General features: G+C 44.3%; 1 protein-coding gene across 1 annotated transcript in view; it reads right to left on the reverse strand.

Moving 5' to 3' along the window:
- The window catches only part of LOC306740571 (latent-transforming growth factor beta-binding protein 2-like), a gene marked incomplete at its 5' end in the record, with an annotated part of 72,035 nt that overhangs the window by 30,185 nt on the left and 16,134 nt on the right, over window positions 1-25,716 (reverse strand). The window contains 5 exons of the mRNA XM_079222782.1: window positions 8,009-8,111; window positions 9,203-9,486; window positions 10,682-10,885; window positions 13,673-13,873; window positions 14,821-15,074. Of these exons, the coding sequence (XP_079078908.1) occupies window positions 8,009-8,111; window positions 9,203-9,486; window positions 10,682-10,885; window positions 13,673-13,873; window positions 14,821-15,074 (1,046 nt within the window). The remainder of the gene's footprint in view (window positions 1-8,008; window positions 8,112-9,202; window positions 9,487-10,681; window positions 10,886-13,672; window positions 13,874-14,820; window positions 15,075-25,716) is intronic.

Below are 25,716 nucleotides of genomic sequence, written 5' to 3' on the forward strand. Positions count from 1 at the left end.
ATAAACACACTGGGAAATGTTGTTTCTGCCAAATATTGTTTCTGCCAAGATTTCAATATATTAATACCAGTGCTGGGCAAAGATGAAAAAATGTGATCGATTAATCGCATGATTTTTTTGTGATTAACAGTGATTAATCGCATGATTTTTTTGTGATTAACAGTGATTAATCGCATGATTTTTTTGTGATTAACAGTGATTAATCGCATTATGCGCAAAATTCAATAATGAATTAAAAACTAGTGTATTACACACTTTTATGTGAAAGTAATGTTATCAGAACAATATAACAGGCACTCTCGGAGCAACAGCAAGTTAACAACAGTATATAAGTCGAGCAAATGTCCTATTATCCATCTTAAATTAGCGAGATGATTGACGTCAGGCTAACTCGGTTTCTCCACGGAGGATCCGTGCTGAAACGGTCTCGTTAATTCTAACCAGACGTCAGTCATCTGGATAAATGTGCCCACTCCTCTTCAGAAGGCATAATAATGGAGCACTGACACCACGATGTTCTAACAGTACAATGCTAAATACACTCAGAGGAACCTTTTCATTTTCTCCGCTGACAAGCAGGAGATGATCATGAAAGCATATGAGGAATTTAAGACCTTAATCATTCACAGCAAACGCGTTGCGAATATTCGCAACGTTTTTGCAACTTCTTCGGTGTGAACGCAGCTTAATACTGCCCCCGCTGCGAGACATAAGCGTCGCAAATATATTAGACAAATCCAATGCATAAGTGTTGGAAAAATGTATCGGCTAATTTTAAGTGGTTCATCACCCAAATCAATCAGATTATATTTATTTAAATGTGCCTGCTGGCAGTAGTATACAAATAAATATATACTTATGAGGATATATGTACTGTATGCGCAATACATGTACAATATATGTGTATATTCATGTAGGTATAGATTACCATATAACTAGGAGTTTAAATATGTGTATAGGCGGATCAGTATGTATGTATTATTCATAATCAGAAATACAATCAATTGAAGCAGTGAAAAGAAATTGTGTGTGATTCTCTGTATTCTTATCACGAGTCCACCTTTTCTACAATAATGATATGTATGGTGTACTAATAACAGTCATATAATTATGCTTTCAACACATCCATACGTTTCTTAAGCGCTAAATAAACTTAAGAACAGCGGCATGCAGCGGGTGAGAGTCTCTGTCTGTGAGACGGGCGATCAGCTGCGCCTGTAATGATCAATGTCCGCGGCTCGAGGAGCTCTCGTAAATAAATGATTTCTTGTCGGCAGAATCTATATCGCCGCGTACAGGAAGTCATGATGATGTGAGAATGGATCTTGGCGATCTGGAAGAACTCTCTCCCTATAAAACTAATATAACTAATATCGCTCCTTCATCAATGAGGAAGGGAGCTGCCTTTTCTGTCCGGTGGGAGTGGCCAGCTTATCCAGTGAATTTCAGTAAGCCTGCGCGGGAGCAGGTTTAATGTTTTGGCTGTGTTGCTATGGTGATTTTTTAAAACTTGCTTCGAGGAACTGTCCAGTTGTCTCCAGTGAGAGAAACGTAGTCCGCTCCGTTTCATACAACTTGTGTATTCTACTTACGGCGTCTTGAGGGAGGCTCATACATGCCGTCATTCAGTGTTAAGCCCAATGTTAAAAAGAAAACAAATGCTGTTAACGCATGATACAATCATTGTTGGAGTTAATGGATTGCTACGTTAACGTATTTATAACGCGTTAACGTGCCCAGCCCTAATATATACATATATATATATATATATAAAATGTTGGATGCCAGAAATCATGGCATCCAACATTTCCCACTCACAGAAAACCGGAACAATCTTTGGGTTTAATCCATGGCCAGAAAAAAAACGATTTTACCAAAGTATCGCACTGCTTTGAACTTGCTGCCCCAGCGACGAAGGGTTGAAAACAGAGGTTACGCATGCAAGAAACTACAGTCACAGCCCTGCAAGCAAAGACAACACATCTCTTCCCCTGGGAAAGCGCGCTTGGAAAGTTGCTCTGTTTGTGACCAAAGCTTCAGAAAACCATGGCGTGGAGATGTGGAAAGAATGGAAAGAATTAGGTACCACATGGTAGAAACGTTCAATATGCACAGGATACCAATTTAGCAATCCTGTAAACGTCTACCGTCAAAACACAACCCAGCAATCAGTCATGAGTTTGTGTAATTTTCCCAGGAGTGACTGGAATGTGTGCCACATGGAAGCTTTGGGAACACAGTCCTGGAAGCTGAGTTATGTTTTTGTCCTGCTGTGACCCATTGGACCAGGCAGGTTCAATGTACCTGAGGGTTGACAAAGCAGAAGTGGGTCAGTACGAAGGGGGCAACGGGAAAAGGGGGAACTGTGTCAAAGTGACGCCCCTGTTCCTGTCGGCCCACCTCCTCATCTTCCTCCGCACCCTCCTAATCCTCCTTTCAAAGTTTCTGAGTAATGAGCTGTTGTGGTAGGGCGGTGTGCACGCCCTCCTGCAGCGATGGGATCAGGGAAAGTCTGGCTTGAGTGACAGCAGGGCGCACATGCCAAGGGAAGCCCAGTAGGGGAGGTCCGGGTGTCTCAATAAAGCTTATTAGCAGGGAGGTGAGGACCTCTGCAGTCAGTAACAACATGAATCTGAGAAACAGCGCATTTCAAAACCTGTCTTAACATGGCGTGAGAGAAAAGATTGAGATGTTGTAAATGTCTTGAGCAGCCTAATTATGTAAGTACCGCACAGACATTAAACATTATGTGATGTAAAGTTGGCATGTTTCCACATGTACCAGACACATTTACAGTGTATGTTCATAAAACTTTATTTGCACATAGAATCTAATTCGGTAGATTGTGCTCAACATTTTTCTCATTTGCCTCCTGGATATTGAAAATGCTTGTTATCAGAGCTCAGTTCAGTAGATCTTTATTGTTCCCTCGGGGCAATTTGTTTGCAGTCAGGTTTACGAACCAGATGTTGAAATTCAGCATACAGAGGTTGACAACAGCCTTCTATACGTTCAGCACAAACTGGCGTTTATTATAAGATGCAGAGAGTCTTGGCCGTTCCATTTATTAATGAATTGAGCAATTTTAGAGCGAGTTTTGATAAATCATTGTGTCTGAATCTTAGATTACTGTACCAGCAAATCAGAACCATCTCTTCTGAACATTCACCTCAAGAAAAGATGGTGATCAGCAGAACAAAAAATCCATGACAACTTGGCACTGCAAGTTTTGTGAAGTACAAAAAGCTAAGAATTACGGTATCCTGAAGAGGATTTAATTGTGTGTCTGTTCTCATGCTTGTTTCTACAGTCACTTGTGTAGAAAAGTGGCATTACACAGGCAGTGGCTTGCAAGAGTGAGCTCAAGCTGCGCATCATTAGCGTCACCCTGGGTTACAAAGACTGTAGACCCAGACTGCTCTGTATCGACGGAGGGTACAGACAGAAGCTTCCAATTGTTGAATATCCATTTAGCCCTCTTTAACAAAAGACGTCGTCACCCCTTACTAATTTATTGTCCGTCTCCATATAATGGCATTGTGCATTCCACTGGCAAATGTTCAATAATATTTGCTCAAATTTCCTGACCTGAAAGTGCAATTCAAATTCCTTGGCGCTTTTGGATAGACGGTGCTGTCCTAAATTCAATCTGAATTAATCTCTTTTTTAAACATAAAAGTACAATTTGCTCCACACAGGGCCCAGCTGAGGGTATTCAAATGAAAAGACGGCTTATGCAAAATGAGAGAGAGAGTAAAGAGAGAAAAAGGCAGGAGGCTGAGAACGGAGAGAGTTTATGGTCAGATGGGCTCCTCGGCTGTACAGAAATCTTCAATTGCTAATTTGGTACAATCACTCTGTAGACCACCCGGCCCGGGGGCCGTTCTTCTAAGACGATTGAAAGGTCTGGTCCATCAATCACAGGGCTCAGAGCCCTTCACCAGTTTCCCCAGGGATCTGCCTGGGAGGCAACCTCAGTGTTGGGCTTCTACTATTAGCTGTCTGGAAAACCTGAGAGCGTGTGGGAGACGGAGGATGGAGGTAGGAGGGCTTGATGCCATTCACAGGATGGGAACAGGAGACAGTATTCCTTTCCACTTCATTGGGTGTCAATCTCTATAGGAAAAAAAATCAACACCAAAGCCAAGATCCTTTCCAGCAATTTACCTTCTGACATGCCGCCACGGGACAAACTGGTGCCGCCGCAAGAAAACTATAAGCAAAGAGAGCTCTTTAATCACCACAGAGAGTTTCGAGACTTTTGAGTCTCTAACATGGCAAAGCCATCTCATCTTGGCCTTTGAGCCAATGCTTGATTGGAGCAAACAGCTTAAGGGGAAGTCATTTGCTTTGAAAACAGAAGGTCTCCTTGGCACGCGCCACCTTTGCCATTCTTGCACGGTCCATATCACATGCTCTGTAAATAATGTGTCCCTGCCAGAGAAGCAAAGGCTAATCAGTTTGGACACGTGGGACTAATATGAACATCCTCTCACAGATACAGAGATTAGCATTACCATCCAAAACTGTGTCCAAAAATGTGAAGCAACCAAAAGGCTGTGATTGGGAGATTATCATTTTTTTCTGCAACATTAAATCTTCACTTAAAACATACTTTTCATTGTTCCTTTGAAAATGTCACTTAACGCCCTTCTCCAAGACGCTGATGGCGATGGAAACCTCATCAAAAGAGACCCACATTCCTCTATAATCTCCAATTTACTGTGGTATAGTAACCACCTGGGCTGGTTCCAAAAGAAAGCATGCCCCAGTACATTCCCAATAAAAATGTGCTTAACTTCACTTGTATCCAATTAAGAAATGCAACACAAATTTCAAATCTGTCTGCCTCTAACAGGGATTTATGTCTTGTAGCGGTTGGTTCTGCTCAGCACTGATTAGCCGCACTGCTGGCCAGCTAATAGATTCCATCATTCTAGTTGTGAAAGAATAACACTAAGTCTACATCAATGAATCAAATGCTGTCAAAGATACGTGACGTCTCTATCTAATCACAATGAGAAGCTGCTGCGGAGCTGTTTCCAGTGCATCTGTTCTCTCGCTGCCTATTTCTGAGGCCAAAGTCATTGCATCTCTGGTTTTCGTTGGTAATTAAGAAGTATTCAGCGCTAATAAAAAGTATTAGGCGGAGGCTTTGGCCCCTTGTTGGATGTCAGATTTAATGTCTGGGAAATAGATGGGAGATTTGGGCGAGTATGAGTTCATGTGGAAAGATCTGTGGAGCTCTGTGGGCCCCCTCCTTCTTTGCCTCATCTGACTTTATTGATCTAAACCTCATAAAGAATAGCGTCCTCGTTACGGAGAGACAGAGAGCAGAAAGGGGAGAGCAGAACGACAACTCCCAGATAGAGGTATGATAAAAGGGGCAAAAACATAGGGCAGTGACATCATGATGACCTTGATGAACCAGGTACGTAGAGTTAGAGGAAGCCAAGGCTCCTGTGGGTCTGCTGGTTACTTTAGGCCCAGGGGACGTCTCATCTGGCTCCCTGGGAAGCCTCCCAGCCTCACAGACGGGGAGAGTCAGGGAGAGGGAAGCTGCCCAGCAATGACAGATTGGGAGACAAACGGCTTGTGGAATTCCATGAGCCGTGAAACTCACAAGGAGGGAGGGGCTGCCAGTACAATTATAGAGAGTCATGCCAACACTGCAGAATGGGTCAGACTCAGGCCACAGCAAATGGCCTTCAGTTGGCTTCGGGGACCTCAGATGATCCCCAAAGTTGCACAAACAATACTACCCTGCTGCCTCTTTGCTTTTCAAGGATACACTTCCTCTCAGTTACTGTCATGTGCTCATTATTGGACCTGTGCATCCACATTTCCTCCTCATTCTCACTCTCACTTGACTCACTGGTTAGCTCCCACACTCAAGGACAGTTTTGACCAACTCTATATCAGATATAGATAATCCCAGATTGAATCAGTTTGAAATTCAAACAAAAGTCCAGTGCTGGGTTTTTTTTTCACGCCACCCCATCATCCGAACCAGAGGGATGGAGTTGACTACAGCCTCTTCTGGTTGATCTGGATCTCATTATGATCCAGGAATCCTCCACATGTGACTTTTAAAGGCTCTGGCTCCTGAAGGCTTTGGCTCCCACTGAGATAGAATGCAGTGGCATTCATGCCCCCATAACGTCAGCCCTCTTTCACATACACACACATACCCAAAACTTACAAGCACACATAATACCCTCCCTTATTTCCACAACAGTGACATAAAGTCCTTTGTGTATAATAATAAAAAAATAGCTCTACAATATTGCAGCTTTGCTGAAATGTATACTTTCCGACTACACAAAGAGACCCAACCAAACAGCAATACATTTTGAGTAAAGCATTGTGCTGATTATACTGTATCCTTCACTATATTGAGTAGGGCTGATATACTGACCTACTTAAATAAAGACTTATTAAAGCAGAGGTGAACATAGTGTGGTCATGTTGGCGTCATCTAGAAATGTATTACGGAAATAAAGTAGCTATTGCTTCCTCTCAGTTAACAGTGCATTTTCTAACCTGCTATAAACTGACCAATGGTAGCATTACACCCCTAAATACAAACTGTACAAGAGACACAGGAGGCTCCTTAAAAGCTATATGACTTTTCGCCACACTGCAAGCCAACAACGGACCCATTCACTATGAAATAAAGGACAGCATCGTTTTTCAGGGACTGTTGTCTCCAGGTTATATAGCATTCCTGTCAAGCGTAAGAAAGCATCTCGGTCAGTAAGGGAGGAATGCGTGAAAACATCTCGCCAAGTGTCTATACTGAGGACAATAACACTTAGAGGGATTTAAAGCATTTCACTTATTAAAGCTCCTTCCAATACTTCTGGGACATACTGCACATGACTTCATTTTGACTTCATTTTGACTTTCCTTCTCTCTATCCTTTCTTCCCTGCCTGCGTGTGACCTGGGACCTCGAGCTAACAGTATGCTGCCCCCAAAAACAACCACAAAAATGAGCAAACGGGGTATTCACTCCGTTTCTGCCACAAACTTCAAAGGAGGGAGCAGGGGAAAACATCTGGGAGCCAAAAGAGATCATACCGGGGACTTAGGAATCTGGCATGCCGAGGCAGATGGAGAGTGGGAGAGAAAAGAATAGATCGGCATCTATGATAGATGGAGGAGATAGAAAGAGATGACATCTGCTTCTGATTAAGGTCCAGTCAGACATTAAACAGGGTATGATAACTTAGACAGCCAACTAACATTTGCAGACATGGCACTAATATGATTGTATGTAATGTATGAACTGTCGCCCCATGCCACCAAAGCTGCTTCCCAGGAGGCCCATGTAACACGCAGACCTGTCAGGCCGAGTGAGAGTCTCCATCTACAGTGAAGGGTGTCACCACCCACCCTGCCTGGCGGTGACGGCGTGCAACCACCCAGTTACTGTTTCTCAAACCTACCGCAGCTCTGGTTGGGAAGCAGCTGAACCTGCGGGTGTTCATTTCCCCCTTCAAGGCTACGTTGGCTAAATCAGCCCGCAGGGTGGGTGGCACTCCTGCCAGGCTCTCGTCTTCCTGTTAAATGTGTTTTCATTAACTTCCCGGTTTGGGTTTTATAAAAAACAGCTTTAGTCTTATTGGAGTGCATGGTCGAGTCACACAGCCACCTCAGTCAGAGGAGTGAGTAATGAAGTCTGCTACGTGCTAATCCTAATCCTCATCAGTCATCAGTAATGTTTAGACCTGTGATAAATGCTGTAAAAATCCACCAGGCATAAACAATTGCTGCTAAAGAATATAACAGGCATTTCTGACGAAACACCTTGACATGCAGCACTATGGAAGTAGAGCCCAGCTGCGTCTTGTTGTTTTGAACCAATGTGAATAAACAGAACAAGAATACCAAGAGATCAACATACCAAAGGCACAACAGAAAATAATACTAACAGAATTAGACCAGATTAGAAATAGATTAGTATGAAATGGAACAGAGCGGAACACAAGTCAGGAGAGGCTTACCTGGTTTAGTTGGACACTTTTGGCACTTGTTGAGACCCCAGGAAGCGCCAACGCTCCCACAGCAATCATCCTGTTTGGTTAGGCCAGGCAGAGGCTTGCCACACTACAGTAACAACACACATCTGCATTATATCTAAGAAACAAGTTCTAATAATGAATGTTACATATTTGTGCACGCATGCTTGTCTGTTTTCAAATGTGTGCATGTGTACCTATCTGCAGGGACAGAGTGAACCAGACACATCTGAGACTAGTTAGTTGGAAGAGGACACATGCACTGAGTCTCCGGAACAGCTATGAACCTCCTGGCAAGCCTTTTGAGGCACTTGGCTAATTGTGAAGATAGATTCCTATCAGACCTTATTGATTTTGTCGCCAATAGAGGTTTATGAGGACATTCCTTTGGAGAGCACCAAACTGGCATACTGGCAGGAGAAGAGGGGAAACGACCGGCTAAAGCTTTTGTACTCTCCATCCCTCAGGGAGTTCTATTGAGGTTTTGAAAAATCATTTTGACTGGAGGCTTTGATTTCAAAGCTCTCGATGAAGCCAGAGTAAATAAAGTGGGAGCTGCAGATCAGCACAAACAAACTTGTTGAAGGAATAATGCTGGCAAAACAACTCTTCTGCAGATCATTGTGTTGTTTCAACTGCAAAGAGAAAGGCTATGAGTCAAACATAGCCTTTTATCACAGCCAAACAAACACATGCTGTCCTAGGCCTTGAGATTAGCCAAACTCACACACCGCCACTGAAGTACTTCCCTTTCCTAACTTCCTCTTCCCTTTGATGAATGTCTGTTGTGACATTTGTACGTTACAGTGAATCTGTGGTGCATGTCATACTGTATGCATGGTACCAAACACACCATGACTGAGGGCTACCTGCTGTGGCCCACATTGTCACATTTGAGCCACAAAGAGGACCACATGGGAACACATCCACACTCATAACGTGTGTGGTCAGAGCTCATAAATCCTGGACATGACATAAATCATAGCCACAGGCCCACTTCCTGTTTGAGACAGCAGCAATCAGAGAAGGGGATGGGATGGGAGCGTGACGGTACCTGTGGTGAAACAACATTTTCACTCACTGGTGTCAACACCCACAATGGGCTAGGACACACCAGGTGGCTAACCTCAGCTAGTGATGACAGCGTACATAGTGTGTTCTAATGACTTAACACAATACCTGTCCATCAACTGTCTCTTGAAAGCATCTCCCAACATGTCCGTTCTGATGGTTGTGCGTTCTGGCATGGTTATTCTCGTTTTCACTGGTGTGTGGGTGCCTGCTGCTATGGTCAATGGTGGGTTCATGTCCATTCCCAGGCTGGGAGCGCTGCTGGACCGAGTGAGCCCCATCTGCGGTGGCCGGTCGCTGTCCTGGCTGGACTCGAGCTACTTGGTGGATCTGGACTTCAGAATCTGGAGGGTGCTGAATATGGACGTTCACCAAGGATGGGTGGAGAGACACTGGAGAAGAAGAGACCCACAGTTTATACAATATAGAGGAGAATGTATAGCAGTGACACTTGATTTACAGCCAGAGGGCCAGAGAGGGTTCTGGGTGGCTCGCCGAACATTTTCTAATTCACAATGAAAATAAATTGATCAAACAGACTAATAAAGTGCCGGTGGAGGATCCCCCGGACCACGCCACAGAGGTAGGGGCTAAGCCCTGAATGCATGTGTTCTTTAACTGGCCCCTGGCCTCCTGTCATTTTGGAAAACCCCCATGCAAAGCAAGTTGAGTATCCTTGGTTTATAATTTGGATAGTGTGAAAGAATCCTCATTCAAAGGATAGAAGCTGTGCACACTTAGCTTGTGCTTCATAACAAAGTTATGAGATCTACATCTGGAATTTCCGGCAATAAAGACACTATTAAGAAACGACCAAACAACAACAACAACACAAATACTTTCAAATATTTTGGTTTAAATCAAATCATCATGAAGACCAAAAACAGATTTATTAAGTAACTGAGTAGATGTTGAAATATAAAGAATGAGATCTTTTGTCCTCTTCGCAGAAGGGAAGCATCTATCTTCAGGGAGTGCCAGGGTTTTTTCCCAGAATCCTGACCCACACTCATGAATCATAGTTGCACAGACAGATGGCAGCGAGAGTCCGAGGAGAAGATGTTATTAAGAGCCCTGTACGTGAAACTGAGCGTACATATAAAACATACAGACAAGAAGGATCATTTCTTTGTTGTGACATGACAATTCAGACATTGGACTCATGTCATTTCATATTATTATTTTATTTAATTTAAAATGGAGCTTAAAAGACTTTTGAGTGGAATTTTAATTATCTAAGGCTAAGCTTCTGCTTGTTACTGGTGCAATGAGGAAATTGGAAATCAGGAGAAATAACATTTTATTTCAGTCTCATCACTCCATGATGTGGTCTTGCTCTGCTTCTAATAAACTTCTGTTTGATAAAAGCACCATTGTGTGGACAATACGAATTCTTCAATAAGTCATCCATTACTTATTCTGCTCAAAATAGAGTCTGACCTCCACTGCTGGCCAGCAATGGAAAAGTAGTCTCTATGCATTAAAAAAAGGGGATAAAAGCCCCTATGACTCCAGCTTTTGAACATTTGAGCATGTGCACTGTGGCCAATGCCTGCCCTCCCATTGGCCACAGTGGTGGGGAATTACCTTGCTGATTAGACAGTGGTAGAGTGTACATGGAGTGGAAGGGAGATTTTGGTCCCTGGTGACTGGCATCTTTGCTGTGAGGGGTGGGTCTGGCAGGAGGCGGGGCTGGCAGGTGACAAAACTTCCCTGTTGAATTTGATGGACACGAGCACAGGTCCCTGCCGATGCATCGGCCTCCGTTAAGACAGGGGATCTGACAGAAGACTGCAGAGAGGACGAAGAGAGAAACACAGGGTTGGGTGATTCAAAGGAAAAGAGAAAAAGATAAAGAGGTTATCTGAAGTGAAAGACTCGTTAGCATATACAACACGCCACATTTAATTACACAGATTTATGCATCCTCATGCACAAGGATCCGGTAATAAGAAACAGAGAGGATTTTCCTAATAGGAAGGGCATGTGCTGGGGCTTCATGTGGACAGGCTTTGTTTTCAAATGGTTAACACATTTTAATGCTGTTCTCTATTTTGGCCCCACCAGTCAACAGTTTCAACTTTGTCCTAAGGCCTCCTGCTGCACCTCCTTCATTGGCATGTTTTGCCTCGAATCAGTAACTCCTGTGCATGGTGATGAGTGATGATTCATCTTGCATTCATTCTGAAAAAATAGCAAGTGCATGGATATCTGTAGGGAAAACTTGCTTGGTGAATTTCCCAAACTATCATATCTTGAAAAAAAATTCCAAGGAGGGCAACTGGCTCTCAACAATATCAGTAAATTGAGCCACACAACATGCTCAGTCTAGAGCTCGATTTACAGTTTGAAAATTACCATGGGGAGAAAAAGAGAGAAAAGGCCAGCACTGGCCAGATGGTGTTTGACAGTACTGCTTTCACAGACTTTTCCTTGGCCTTATCTTGTAGCATACAGGATGGGTGCCAGCCCTGCACACTACATACTTGGGCCTGCTCCCATCTACAGATTCGCTCTGACCTGACCTCCCCGAACTCAAAACATCAAAGACTATAAAATGGGGGAATAAACTATCCAACCGTGACAAATAACAAAGGGAAAATGTTGTATTTGTTGGATGAAGGATGAAAAAGTGAAGGACATCACCTTTCTGGCTCAGCAGCACCACGCACCACGGATAGCACTACTTTACAAGGCAGCTAAACATACGGACGGCCTTATGAGATGAAAGATGACGCCAGGGATGGAAACATGCAGTAAACTGCATCCTCTCTGTCTCGTTGAGACAGACAGTAACACACGAACAGGGTGCAAATAGGAAACAGAGAGAGAGAGAGCTCCTTAGCTCATAGCATCAACAACATTGCGACTGAAGGAGGGAGGATGGAACAGATTGAAAACAGAGAAGATGGAGAGAGAGAGGGAGAGAGAGGAGAGGAGAGAGAGCAATGTGAGGGAAAAACATAAAAAACAGACAGAGAGAGAGAAAGAGGTCCAGAGGAAGTCCTCCAGTGATTAGACATACTAGCTAAATTATCAGTTCAAGGAGGCTATTAAATCCTCTCAATGTGGGATGCAGGCCTGCACTGGTCTGTGTCAGGCCAGTCCTATACCGACATGGGGCAGGAACTATTCTTAGAGAAACAACCTACTGTCGACTCTGCACATGCGCGCGCTCCCTGTCTGCCTATCCCTTTAACAACCTCTAACAAGCAAACAGACACACACACACACACACACACACACACACACTTCTCACTCAATAAACTTTGACCTAATCTAATATCAGGCTTTAAAGTAAGTGTTGTAAACGGGGTGCGTATCAAGGGAACCTGTTATAATTATCCATCCAGATTTTACTGCCTCGCGTAGTGAGCATAACAACAGCATGAGATAACTGTTTGTTGTCCACTTGACATTCCTCGACGAACACGCACACCCAAGCAATAACAGGATGCTAGCCTAAATAGAAAGCAATCTCCTTTTAATGCACTCTTTAACACACGAGATTTCTAGAGATTGAAATTTGGGCATGAAAACAAACCCGCTGCTACGGAAGACGTGGAGGTGCCAGGAATGTAATCGTGGGATGGTTCCTCTGCCAGGACGCTGAAGTGTTTGGAATATCGGCGCCATGTTCTAAAACCCCATTAATGGGCACATAAATCTGCAACATCAACCTGTTTATAAATTCAAAGTGCAGCTAAGTCCTCCCCAAAGAGCCTAGAGCCCTTAAGTGAAGGTTGGTTGCATGTTTTTGTATCTGTTCGAGTTTGCATTTATGCAAATGAGAGGATTTGTATGTATGTATGTATGTATGTGTGTGTGGTATGTGCACCCTCTAATCCACAAGTAGTAATTAGTTTGAGCCTCAGCTGGACCCTTAAAACTGATGAGAAAACTAAGAAACATGCTGGGGTACGACCTTACCCTTGGCATTGACCGCCCCTTCCCTTCCCATGGATACTCCTGTGTGAATTTGGAGCAAAGCCCTCAGGATAAATAGAAGGTTTAATGTAATCCCTATAAAATCCTGTTCATGCTGCTACTCTTTCTCTCTTTCTGTCTCTCTTTCTCCTCTTTCATACGTTCCTGCTCTCCCAGGGAGCACGTAAAATGGTTAACGGCAGGGCCAACCGCGAGGTGTGAACCGCAAAGAGATGGGGCTAAGTGTTGGGAGCGTGGGACCACCAGCTCCACGTGTGTGTGTGCGAGGGGGAGATTAGCCCCCTATTACAGGGCTCGCTTTTAATCTGGTCTACCCCCATCTCTCCAACTTTCCCTCTCTCTTTCTCTTTGACAGTGAGAGTTTTTAAGCGCAGCTCTCAGCTTTAATCTCCACCACTTTGCCTCCTCTTTGAGGAACAGACAGCATGCCACTGGAAACCCATTTTTGTCAAGGTCACCCCATAAAAAAAAAGAATGAGACAGAAGGATGGAGACACAGGGGACGTGTGTGAGAATCAGAAAGCGAGCAAGAGAGGCAGTGACGGAGAGGAGAAGAGAAGAAGATGGATGACGAGAAGACAAAAAAGATAAGGGTTAATGATAATCAGAGGCCCCGGAGTTGACACTCACAGAGTCGGAAGCCCTGGTTCTTTGGCGGCTGATGCTGATGCTGCTGATGCTGCTGTTGCTGCTGCGAGTTCTCGCTGTAGACCGTGGTCATGTCCCCCTTCTCACAGCTGTTGTAGCAGCGCCCGGCGCTGCACACCCGCCGGCACAGCATGGGCGTGAAGACGATCTTAATGCGGTCCAAGTTGGAGGTGAGGTTGGCCCCTGGAAGACACACACACACCTGGGTGAGAAGGAGCAGCAGCAGAGACCGGCTGGAGACGAGCTGCATCCTTCCTCATTCAGCCTCACTGTGACACACTCCCCGTCCGGGCAAAGGGAGGTTTATAAGTGTGCGAGGGTGTGTGCTGACGACTGGGCAGTGGCACGCTGCAGCTGAACGAGCGAAGTGCCACAGGCCGGCAAATGGGGGAAAGAATACCATTAAGTATTGGGCCAACCTCCAAGCCCTTTATCTATCAGAGAAGGTGTTTTGGATGTGTGTATGTATGAAGGAGACAAAGAGAGCTTGAGTGCAAGTTAACATTGTGTAATGTTGGGAAGCTGTTCAACAGCCGTTGCCGTGGTACACGGCTAAAAAAAAAAAGAGAAGCTAGAACAGCAGACAGCTGTGCATGCTGGATGTTGGCTCAGAAGAAGATGAAGTCGTGAAGGGAGAATACAAAATTAGGAAAGACAAGATCACATTTATTTTTGTTGTGGGTAGAGGCGCCAGGGTTCAGCGTCTGTAATGTCAGAGAGGTCACAGGGCAGATACCCAAACATATCAAAGCATCCACACACAAGAACACACACTCCTCTCAACAGATTGTGGACCAGCAGAGCGCACACACACACACACACACACACACACACACACTGTGTGCAGCATTGATATCAAACGTCTGTCTGTCTGGTGTGATGCAGACCACAGAGGGGGGCGGGCGGGGTGGACAGTGGGAGAAGGGAAGTGCCGCCTGGGACGCTGCCAATTTTTTTCTAGTGGTTAATGTTCCATTCAACGATGACACCATGCATGTGTACGCATGTGAGCTAGCCTCTTTTAATGGAGCCAGAATGATTGTGTTTGTTTTGACGTGGCTAAGGAGAGTGGAGATGTACGTTTTGTGATATTCATTTCACAGTGTAATAGACACGCTTTTTGTTCTTACCTGCCGGTGATAATGCATTGTTGAACTGCTGCCCGTGCAGCTGGCTGTCGCCGCTAGGCCTGTGAGTGTTGACGTGCCCGCTGCGATGCCCATTTCTGTGTCCATGCCAGTTCCTGTGCTCACTGCCGTAGCCGTTGCCATTTGGTAGAGCGTTGGACGTTATAGGCCCAGAGGATGATGGATAACGTTTCACAGTGCGGGAGGTCCCAGTCTGTTGAGGGGAGGAGTCAGGGGGTCCCCGTCTCACTTGGGTCCTGTCATTCACATCATGTCAAGACTATAAACATATGACGCTAATATCCCACACATATATATATATATATATATATATATATATGTATACATATATATACGAACAATCAGCAACGTATGTGCATCACTGTGAAATCCATTTAAGTGTGGCCAGTGTCTGCAACAGAAAATAATATTCCTGCGATACAAACATGCTGTCTGAGGTCATAGCTTTGCTTAATTGATTTTATAGATGAGAGACCATGATTTGGAAGTCATTTTGTTTTAATCATATTAATTATACCATACCATTCTCTAAGCACAAAGGATTTCTCAACGAATGTCGGCTGTTAAGTCACAGAGCCGTCACACTCCGTAATTAATGAAAAGATTCTGCTTGACATTAAAGCCATTTTGCAAGAGAAGATTATCACGCAACCGAAGGGAATACGACTCACAGGTCTGAGTCTGTTTGTATGTCTGATCAGTTTTCCTCAGAGAAAAGTGTGGGATTAAACACATTAGATCTTTCCATCAGGACTACAAAACCTATTTCATCGCCCACCGTGTCTGCTTGACTAGATTATGAACTCCCTGTTCTATCTGACTGTGGCCAAGAGGGCTAGAGGAAGTATTAAAACTAGGGTCGAAGAACAAAGCTTTTCCAGGACTGAGAGGGGCACTTTTTTTTTTTTTTTTTTTTACCGGTGAGCATTTGATTTGGGTCAATTACCGAGCCTGTGTTGCACGACCTGGAAGCTGAGCTCATGTGAGCGACCTAGGGGAGGCGCGTGCCTCTCAGACAGACAGGCAGACGGGCCTACCTTGGCTGCGGGGGTGTAAGAGAGTGGATTCAACCCTGCAAAAGACATCTGGATCCCACTGATCTGCCCAGACAGACAGTCAGCCGAGCAAGACAAAGATGAACCGTGTCGGGCAGATCAGAGGAGCAGCTCTACAAAGCACACCTGTGCCCTGTAAGGTAGAGGCTGTAACCAACTCCCAAATGAGGATATAAATCCTGCATTAATATGTATTACGTGTAGTTTTTAGCGGCACGCCACGTATTTACACACTAAATCAGCTCTGTCGAGCAGACTCACAACGATAATCAGGCAAATAAACACGTGTGTATGCTGCACAAAAATTAATACGTGTACAGACACACACACACACATACACAATCCCAGCTGTGCTAGATATAGCACAAGCCAATGCATGTCGCCTTATTCACAATCCACATTCCTGCTGCCAAGGGAACAGGACACTCGATGAAAAGGGGAAAAGGGAGAACAACATTTGATTATGTTCTCTCATGTCATCATTTCAAAAGACAACAGGCAGCAACTATAGCTGACAGCTGCTGACCCAGATCCAGGTCCCGGGGACAGGATGTGACACTGGGAAACAAGAGGTGCTGGTGTCAAGGTGGTAAGGATGTACACGAGGTGGCTAACCCAGCTACACCGGCCACTCCACACTATGATTGGGTTTTTCCATCACTAACTGTGACACCTGGCCTGCAAGCATCCTGCTTCACTTCCTGGGCCTGGCCAGATGTTACTCTTTCTATCTCTCTCACTGTCCATGGCAAAGTGACTTCCTCCCATCATGAGCTCACCGCTGCCCTCTCTGCCTGCAGATCAGGGAGCGGCGAGGGCAAGCGACTCACTCCGCACGTTTGATGTCATCATTAGGAACTTCAAGGCCTCAGCGATCCAAGGAACCCTTCCCCCGCCTTGTTCTGGGGGACTTGAAAGCAATTTTGAAGACCTCTACCAAGATCACATGGAACATGGTTTGAACATCGGATGGGAAACGTTTTTTGTTTACCATAATCTATGGCGCTGATAAGAGATTTGCTGGATGAGCAAGATAGAATTGAGGCAAATTAAATAAATGATAGGAGAAATATGTTGAATTTATAAAACGTGTCATTCATATCAGCTTCAGATCTCTGAGAAACAACGTGAATGAAAGTATTTCCACGATGTCACTTTATGAAAATCTATTAGCAATGGCCAAATAAAAAATCATCATGAACACATGTTGAAATCATGAAGTCAAACCATTTAGACACTTTGATTACATTCGGGAGATTCCCTTGCATACAATGCAATGCTTAACTGGGTCTAGTACACGACATGCATTATTTCATGTTCAGAACATGTGCTCAACAGTTACATTCAAAGAGAAGCAATCAGTTCTTTTACACCGTCTCAGTCCAAACACTTGATCAAAGCGTATATCTGACAGCAGCGGAGGCCTCCAACTAAGACATAAAGCCTTTGGCGCTGTCCACCTCCACTCATCATCACTCATGTCACATGTACGGAAAGCCGTTAGAACCAAACCTCATCACGTTTGAGGAAATTACAAATCACAGTGATGGCCAAGATTTGACACTCTACATGAATCAACTGTAAAGAGTCCAATGTGTTGCAAAAGTATTATTTGGCACTCGGTTGCTACATATGTTTGAACTCATTGCGGCAACACGACATGAATATTCACGCTCATGAAGGCATGACAGGCAGCATCATGTGCGGTTCCAGACGACCTCCTGACCCAGATGAGCTGGAGAGGAGGCCGTTTTGGAGCACCAACAGCTCGCAGTCAAGCCAGGACAAAGAACTGGAGGATAGTTAAAAAGGCTCCAAACCCTCTGATCTCTGGGCGTCTGCTGATGCTGGATTACACGAACACTGGTGCTTGGAAGACACCACTTCCCATGATGCTAGTGGGGACCGTCTTTCTTTCTTGTATAGACAAAGACATTCTGGATTTATCTGATGATCCTGTTCACCTAAAACATTCACCCACAAACACGCCCAGTGACCCAGATCCTCAGGGATTGTTTACATCTCAAACCATCTCCGTACGCCCACTCTGCATGACGAGGCCCGAACAGTGTTTATTTAAAGCACTGCACGTTAACGTATGGCCCACAGCTGATTCATTCACCAACAGTTCAGTCTCTGAGGTGCTTTCATTATCTTCTCTCTATAAATCTCTATAAGAATTAAAGTATATTTGTCAGTTACAACTAATGCGTTTCTAGTTTTTCTGGGCTTCGGATGCCAAGTAGGTTGGAAAGGATTGTGAAATTAAATGTTTTTTTCACCAGCGCTCTCAGCACTTGAGGCTCAGCACAAGTCCACCTTGGCAAAGCTCATTTTTCATTTTGATTTGTTTGAGAATACCAAAGTCCGAACCCGCATCTAAAGGCTTGAATTGCTGGCTTACGGCAGCTAATGCAGAAAATAGACTGATATGAGGAGCTCGTCTGGTTGTTGGATGTAGCCATTTGGCTATGAACAGACTGTCTAAACAAGACAGCCTGACAGCAGGCAGAGGTGTCTGGCATGAGCGTCCCCGTCTGGGTCACACGGCACAACCCGATAGCTCCCAGCCTGGTCACTTTGTCCCGTCTCACTCCTCTTTGTGTTGGACTGAACATGACCTTCAGAGTGACGAGTGGCAAACCTCAGTCGGTTTTACGACCAATCAACACGAGAGTCTATCTCGCCTGCTGCGGAAAAAATCGAGTCATTATTCTTTTTATTTAAACAAAATGTTTAAGGGTTCCATTTACGCCTTTCCATTGTGGAGCGTCAGCCAAACGCTCCTATTAGATAAGAACTACACATAATTAGGGCAATTTGAATGCTACTTGGTAAATGAGAAAGTAAATGACAGTTTAAACACATTCATCTCATTCACAGAAATAATTGAAGACTGGTGCTCATTTTAAAGTTCGGACAAGCAGATCATCAGTCTGACTCTAAATGGTGGGAACGACAGCTGCTGAAACAATGGAAATGTTACGCTGCTCAACTACCGAAAACACCGTTGGCAACAAAGGGAGAGGAGATTTATGAGAGCATTTGCAAACTGCACTTTTGCAGTCAGAGAGAGAGGCCTGAGTGAGGGGTACACGCCGCTTTTGGATGCAGCAAAGCATATTGGCACTCTTCCAAACCATTTTAAGTGTTCCCTATCAAATGGCAAAGCAGTTAAGAGATTAAGAATATCCATGCAGCCCAAAGACTTTCCAAAAACACTATATTTTTTACATAACTGCACTGCAAAAAAGGAATTTCAAGAAAGTAAAAAAAGCCTTGTATCAAGAAAATACGTCATTTGCCCCAAAAAAGAATATTAATCTTGTCAAGCATGTTTTGATTAGAAAAAATATCTAATTTTAGGAAAGTATGCCTTACTTTTTCTTGATTTTTGGCTTATTTTAAGAAATCTTGTCAAGCTAAAAAATCTGCCAATGGGTTAAGTTTTTTTTGCTTTGATATAGGATGATTTGATTGAATATAAGAATGTTTTGCTTCTCTCTAGAAGGGCTGTTTTTGCAGTGTGTGAGAACCCCTTGCACTGGATTATATATATATATATATATCGTTATGCTCTTGATTTTAAATTTATAGAGAGATGTTTTTTCGGCATAAAACTCAACAACAGATGGTGCTCCACATTTCACAGACTAAAGCTTACAGACAAGGAAGGAGAGTGCAAACTGTTGAAACTAGCCCCAGGAGATGTTATTCAAGAACATTAGCAGAGAGATACACACTTGACTCTTGTTCATGTTTTGCTATCCAAAGCCCAATAGTGTTATGAATCTCTGTGACGTCGAAGACATTAACTATAATGTAGCTCGGAAAAGAGAGAACAATCCAGATTAGCAGCTAAAGTATTGTCATCGGTTGACAAGGAGAATTCACGTTCCAAGTATAACTTTTATAACCAATATTTGATAAGAAATGAATTACTATCTTCACATTTTAAGTCTTTTTTGTTCTTACTCTGAGTTTTTTTTCCCATGTTTGATCTACCTATCATGGACCACGGGCAAAGAAGGAAAACGTTTAAATCAGAATTTGGTCAGTCTTAACAGCCGTGGTGTATTTTAGGAGGTGAAAGAAGTCTTAATCCTGCACCCAGTGCACCAAACCATCTGCACCACCAGTGGTCAAACCCCACTGTGGTCACACGTCTCATGCCTCAGGCTTTATGCAGAACGCCCTCATCCATTCATCATTCGCCACTGAGGTCCCTGTGTATTTCTTTCAATAAAATCCTGAGGTTTGAACCGCTTAGCAAGCACCCATAAACGTAATATCCAACCCCAAGGGCATTTTCATGATGCTGTTGTTGTGTGTTCCACACAGCAACAAGGTCATGCAATGGCATGGTGGTGAAGTGCGTGTACGTTGGGAATTGAAAAACAACTCAACACCAGCCTCTGTCATATGAAAGTCACCCGAAATGACATCTTTTCGTGAATGCTTAATCTCCAGCAGTAAATGTTTTAATCTCTACTGGCTACTCTCGCAACTTGTTGAGCAAGATAATCGTGAAGCTTGCAGGTTAACTTCGCATCACTTTGTTAAAACTCACTGAAAAACTGCTTATCTTTCTTGCAGAATGAAAAGAGAACATTTATACCAAGCAAATAAGCAAATTTGCCAGTAGTCCAATGCGTCCCATACTGTGAACGAGGCATATCAGGAAAACACCTGGTCACAGAAACATGTAACGATAAGCTCCTTTCTCCCGAAACAAGGACATGTTCTTCTCATATACGTAGCTGCATGCAGCCAAACATCAGTGAGCAATTAAGGCCCAGTCTCTCTTTGATAACATCTCCAGTCATTATGACTTGGATAATTGTGGGTCCCGGCAGAATATTTCCCCTTGTGAAAATCTGGGTGTGTCTGAGGGCTTATCGCACCAGCCACTGAGGGTGGATTAAATAATGTTCTCTCTGTCTGGACGGCCTTCCAGGAATCCCGCTAGTAGCAGCCAGACCCTGAGTGAAATGAACTACGATGGGGTTGGATTGATTCGGAAAGCTTTTTTTTTCTCGCCCCAGGGGATGAGGCTTATATTAGAGCAACAACTGGGCCTATTGCAGATTTGAAAGCAGCAACGGTTCTGAAAAAATATATTTTGCAAAGACTATTATTTGAATCAAGAGCTACACAGACAAATGAAGAGGTCAAGTTCCATTTAATTGTATAGCTTTAGCTTCCCTTCCCGCCTGCCTGAAAATACATCTTCTGAGGTCTTCAGACACTACGTGATCAGAACGTATGACTACGGCCGTCCACTCACTCACAGGCCAAAAGCTGTGAAATAAACAGTTTCCTTTTCATCTCCAAGGGGCCAGCATCATTGCCAACCTGTCTGTTTTCACCTCAGCATTTATAATGTGGGCTTTTCAAGCGCTAAGACATCCAGAAAGGCCTGATTCTGGGAGGAAGCAAAGCAGTGTGGTTGCTGTGGTTTAGGAGCCAGAATCAAAATGCCTGGAGACATGGAGAGCTGAGAGGCTATTCAATACTCTCCAGTTTATTGTAGTTGCTCTGATCATTCACTTCGTAAAATGCCACAAGACAGGTCAGCAGGAAGAGCCATTAAATAGTGCTGACTGAGGTTATGCCTGTACGCTGGTCAGGGTCACATGTCAGAATGCTCTGACGATAGGCCAAAGAGGGTTTCCAATAAGAGGCGGGACTAAAGGAATCTTTGTCCTGGTCTGCAACATTGGATTTAATAAGCAATACAAACTTTACCCGAGGTACACAGGGAACAAAAAGGAAAAATTAAGACATAAAGAAGGCTAACACAAAGTTGATCTTTGATGTCTGGATATAAAAGAAGACGTTTACATGTGTGATGTGTATGGTTATCCCTTGTGGGGGTCCCCTCCACCACCCTTAAGAAACCCTAAATACTGACATCTGACTGGATTAAGTGGTGCAATGCACGGCCATACTGCTTGCTTATTCGTGCTTTCAATACCGCGCCCCATATCTGGGGTACTCTCCATCTGCCTCAGCTCCAGAGCTGGAGTGCATTCGGGGATAGATGCCCCTCTTCCTATGGCTGCCGTACAGCATTTGTCCGTACGACAGCTGCATCTGCACAGTCCTGCCTGATGAGAAGCACTTGGCTGCAGACGCCCAGCCTGCTGGCACTGTGGCCCGGAGAGCGTGTTTCAGGATGGGGCTTTGGAGAGTTGGGATGGAGGGAGAGAAAGACATATCTGTCCCACGCTGAGTTCTCTATGGTCCTTTGTTCCCTCTGGCCAAGCAGGAAGCCAAACACTCATGGGACTCGTTTGGCTCTGTGTTTGTAGAAAAGAAACACACCAACCCTTCCTGGTCTGGAACGGTCAATATCGTTGTGTTAAGCTCGCTCACAGTCACAAATCTCCAGTACATTTAGACACACTTATTACGAAACGTTTGCTAAATCAATCTCGGTTCATTTGCTACCGTCATCTATGATGCAAAAATCCACCATTTCTTCGCCTTTTGTAGCATGTGGAGAGTTCACCTGAGGACAAAGTGGCCTCCACAGCTGAGTTTGCACTTGACCTGTTGACCCACAGTAGCAGAAGTACACAATATTTCCCCTTAACACTACAAAACTGTGGCAGAGGATGTCCAACCGTGCTCCGGAAAGCCCTATCCCAATCATATCACAAGTGAAAATACACAGGGGACCAGGGATCAGGGTAAAGGAAAGGTTTCGTAGCACCAAAACGCAACGCAAACACGCATGCAATCCATAAGCAGAAAGCCAGTTAGCCTGGCCTCGTTCAAGCTCATTCCCAGTCTCCCCACGCAGGGATACAAATCACAGCTCGAGACACACTGTCATATGCCTGGTTTAGACGCGAAATAGAGCTCTATTCAAGAGAGTGCAGCACATACAACCTGTGGGAATTACCCTGCACTTTAACCCCTCTTCTCTACTTCAACCCGACTCCCCATCTGCAGGCCTCCTCTGTTTTGGCAGCGGAAAAAAAAAGGGAGGCAGGAGGATGATTCTGGACACGTCCTCTTTGAGTAGCAAAGCAGACCAGGTGGTACAGTGGGACAACTTCCCCAGGCAGAAACGTTAAGATATATATTGTAGTCTTACAAACACATATATCTGATCAAAGACAAAAGCATAAAGAGTATTAAGAGATGGAAAGCTACTGTGGGAATTTATTATTCTCTTAAGTGAGTTACGAGAATCTTGTTGAGCGAATTTCCACTCTTTCCGCCTTTCAACTTTTATGATCACATCCTATTCAAGCTCTGTTACAGTCAATACCTCTGATTTTTGCTATTGGTGATGATTGCAAAACAATATTTTTCTACAGGTCACCGAGAAGACTTTGACGGTGGCTCCCGTGAGCGTCGATGATGAACGGCTGTGTGGCTATGTGCAAGGCTTTGAGTCAACAAGCCACATTGCTGCCAGCCCTATTAGTCACCAGGCAAAACAGTGAGGATATAAGCACAGTTAATGCAGAGGAAGCACGTTCTGCTCCACGTCACTGGGTGTTTTTGTTTTTCTTCAACAACGCAATATGTTACTGGGTGTGACCGCATTTGTAATCATCCCTGAAGCAAAGTTTTTACAGAGCAATGACTTTAATGGGCCACGATATTGAGGCATTGGACTTACATTTGAAATAAAGAACCAGTGGTGAGAACCATCAAACCAATGCTCTCTCTTCCAATTCAATACCTCATCTGCTGATACCGACTCGACTACCTATCCGATACCAATGCTCTCTTTTCCCAAAAATTCAAATTATGTGTACTTCACTACGTGGACTTATTACTTCACATCATGACCGTTCCCAGTTGTAACATCACACTGAGGAACTTTGGCTTTGACCTTTGTGCTTTAACATAACTTAAATAACAACTCTAACTACGAACTCTAGCCCTTCTCTTCTCTTTATAATACATTATTGTACCACTACTGTGTAAGTTACAGTACAGAAAATACATGTATGCAGAATCACAGTAAAGCTATGTTATCCAGGTCCTTAGTGTGATTATGTAACAGAGAGATGACCTTTGGAGGGACGACCTGCTTACTGCACACATATCCTGCTCTGCCCTGCTCAGCTTCCTGCAGTGGACCGATGTCAGAGCGGGGATGGTGTGGCTCTGGAGTTGATATGAAGGACTCATAGGAGGTGCTGAATACTTCCTCTGTGCGCTATCACTGTTCCAGCTTAGCCAAGAGTGTGCACGGCTGGCCCTGACCTTCAAACTGGGAGCTGACAGACTAGCTGTGATCTACAGGATCTCGTGCTGACAGGGACAAGCCTTTCACTGCTGCTGAGCTCAGCACCCGCAGGAAACGCTGGTAAATCGCTGGTAAATCGCATTTGGTCAGAGGAGGAAACAGATATTTGTTTGCCAGCTGCTTATAGGATGTAACGCTACCTATTTTAAATTTTACGGTTTTAATCCAGGCAGCTGGGACATTTGGGACACAGTTGAAATGGACAGAGGAGAGGTGGAGGACTGGAGACAGGATTACAAGATGAGGTAAGGAGTTGTATCCCCATGTCCCACAAACCCACTGGCTCCTCATATGTTTTGTCCATCCCAACAAGACTTTTATTCCAGGCTGTCAGTCATAAATGTGCTGGATTCATTCAGGAGGACAAGTCAGGAAATCGTTTTTTCTCTAAAATAACTTTTCAGGAGGCAGCTGTGCCCACACAGGACTGACAACATGGCAGTCATCATGAGATTTTAGAGAGAGAAATTCCATCCGAGTGTGATGGACAGATTTGTCACCGAAGGTTTGCCTTGAGAAAGCTGCAAATTAACTATATATATATATATATATACTTTGGACAGGAAAAAACACATGATGCGATATTTGCAAATCAGATCCAAAATACATAATGGGTGGTGAGGTGGTTTGAAATGCAATTACAATCAAATCCGATTTGAAAGCGTCTTTCGTGTCATTCACAACTCCAGACACACAGTACTTTGCAGACGGCACCACACCTTTCGCTGCTCGGTGAAGCTCACCACGACTGCAGCGGACCTTTGCTATGCATGCCGGCCTCCTCCAGCACTGACTTTGTCTGGCGCGATGGAGGAGTTCTGAACCACAACTTGACCGCGCCATTGTTGGGAAGGCAAAATGGTGGACCTCCAGTTCTCATGCTTTCAAATCATGGCCAGTGTTACCTCGTAGTTACTGACGCCTACTTTGACCACGGACACTTTCCTTGTCTGCCGCCTGCTATGCACACAGCGGGGTTTCACAGCTGTGAACAACAGCTGATTTCTGGACTGTATCTGTTCACTACACCTTGCTCAGCAGAACCGATTACTTTCTCTTTCTCTAATTGATGTTTTCTCTTATCATCGTTGTTTTCGTTCCCTCCCTCCTTGTCTGTCCCATTCCTTCTCCTCACTATTTCTTGTTCTTGGCGCCTCTTGACAGGCCGGGTCAGGAACAGGGTGCTGCTGACATAACAAGCCAAGTCCGCTCCAAGAAAGACATATACAGTACCTCACACCTTCTCCAGAAAGAAAAATGAAAAGGACCTTGGAGAAAATGAAAGGACCTTGGAGCTGCATGTACAGGGTGGTTTCTGCTCCCTTAGTGTTTTAGTGGGGGCAAGACCAACATGATCTATGTGTCTGTCCTCCCCGCTCCTCTTATTACTCCTTAATTGAGCTTTGGCACTGGTGTTGTCTCTCTATCTGAACCTCACTCTCTGTGACCTCACATTGCTGGTGCTTTCCTGGCTTTAGATACAGTGGAACCTCGGTCTGACACATGAAACCAAGAGTTGCATCCACCACTTCTCCAGAGGGAACGCTG

The sequence above is a fragment of the Taurulus bubalis genome, assembly GCF_910589615.1.
Source record: "Taurulus bubalis genome assembly, chromosome: 1".
Taxonomy (NCBI): Eukaryota; Metazoa; Chordata; class Actinopteri; order Perciformes; family Cottidae; genus Taurulus; species Taurulus bubalis.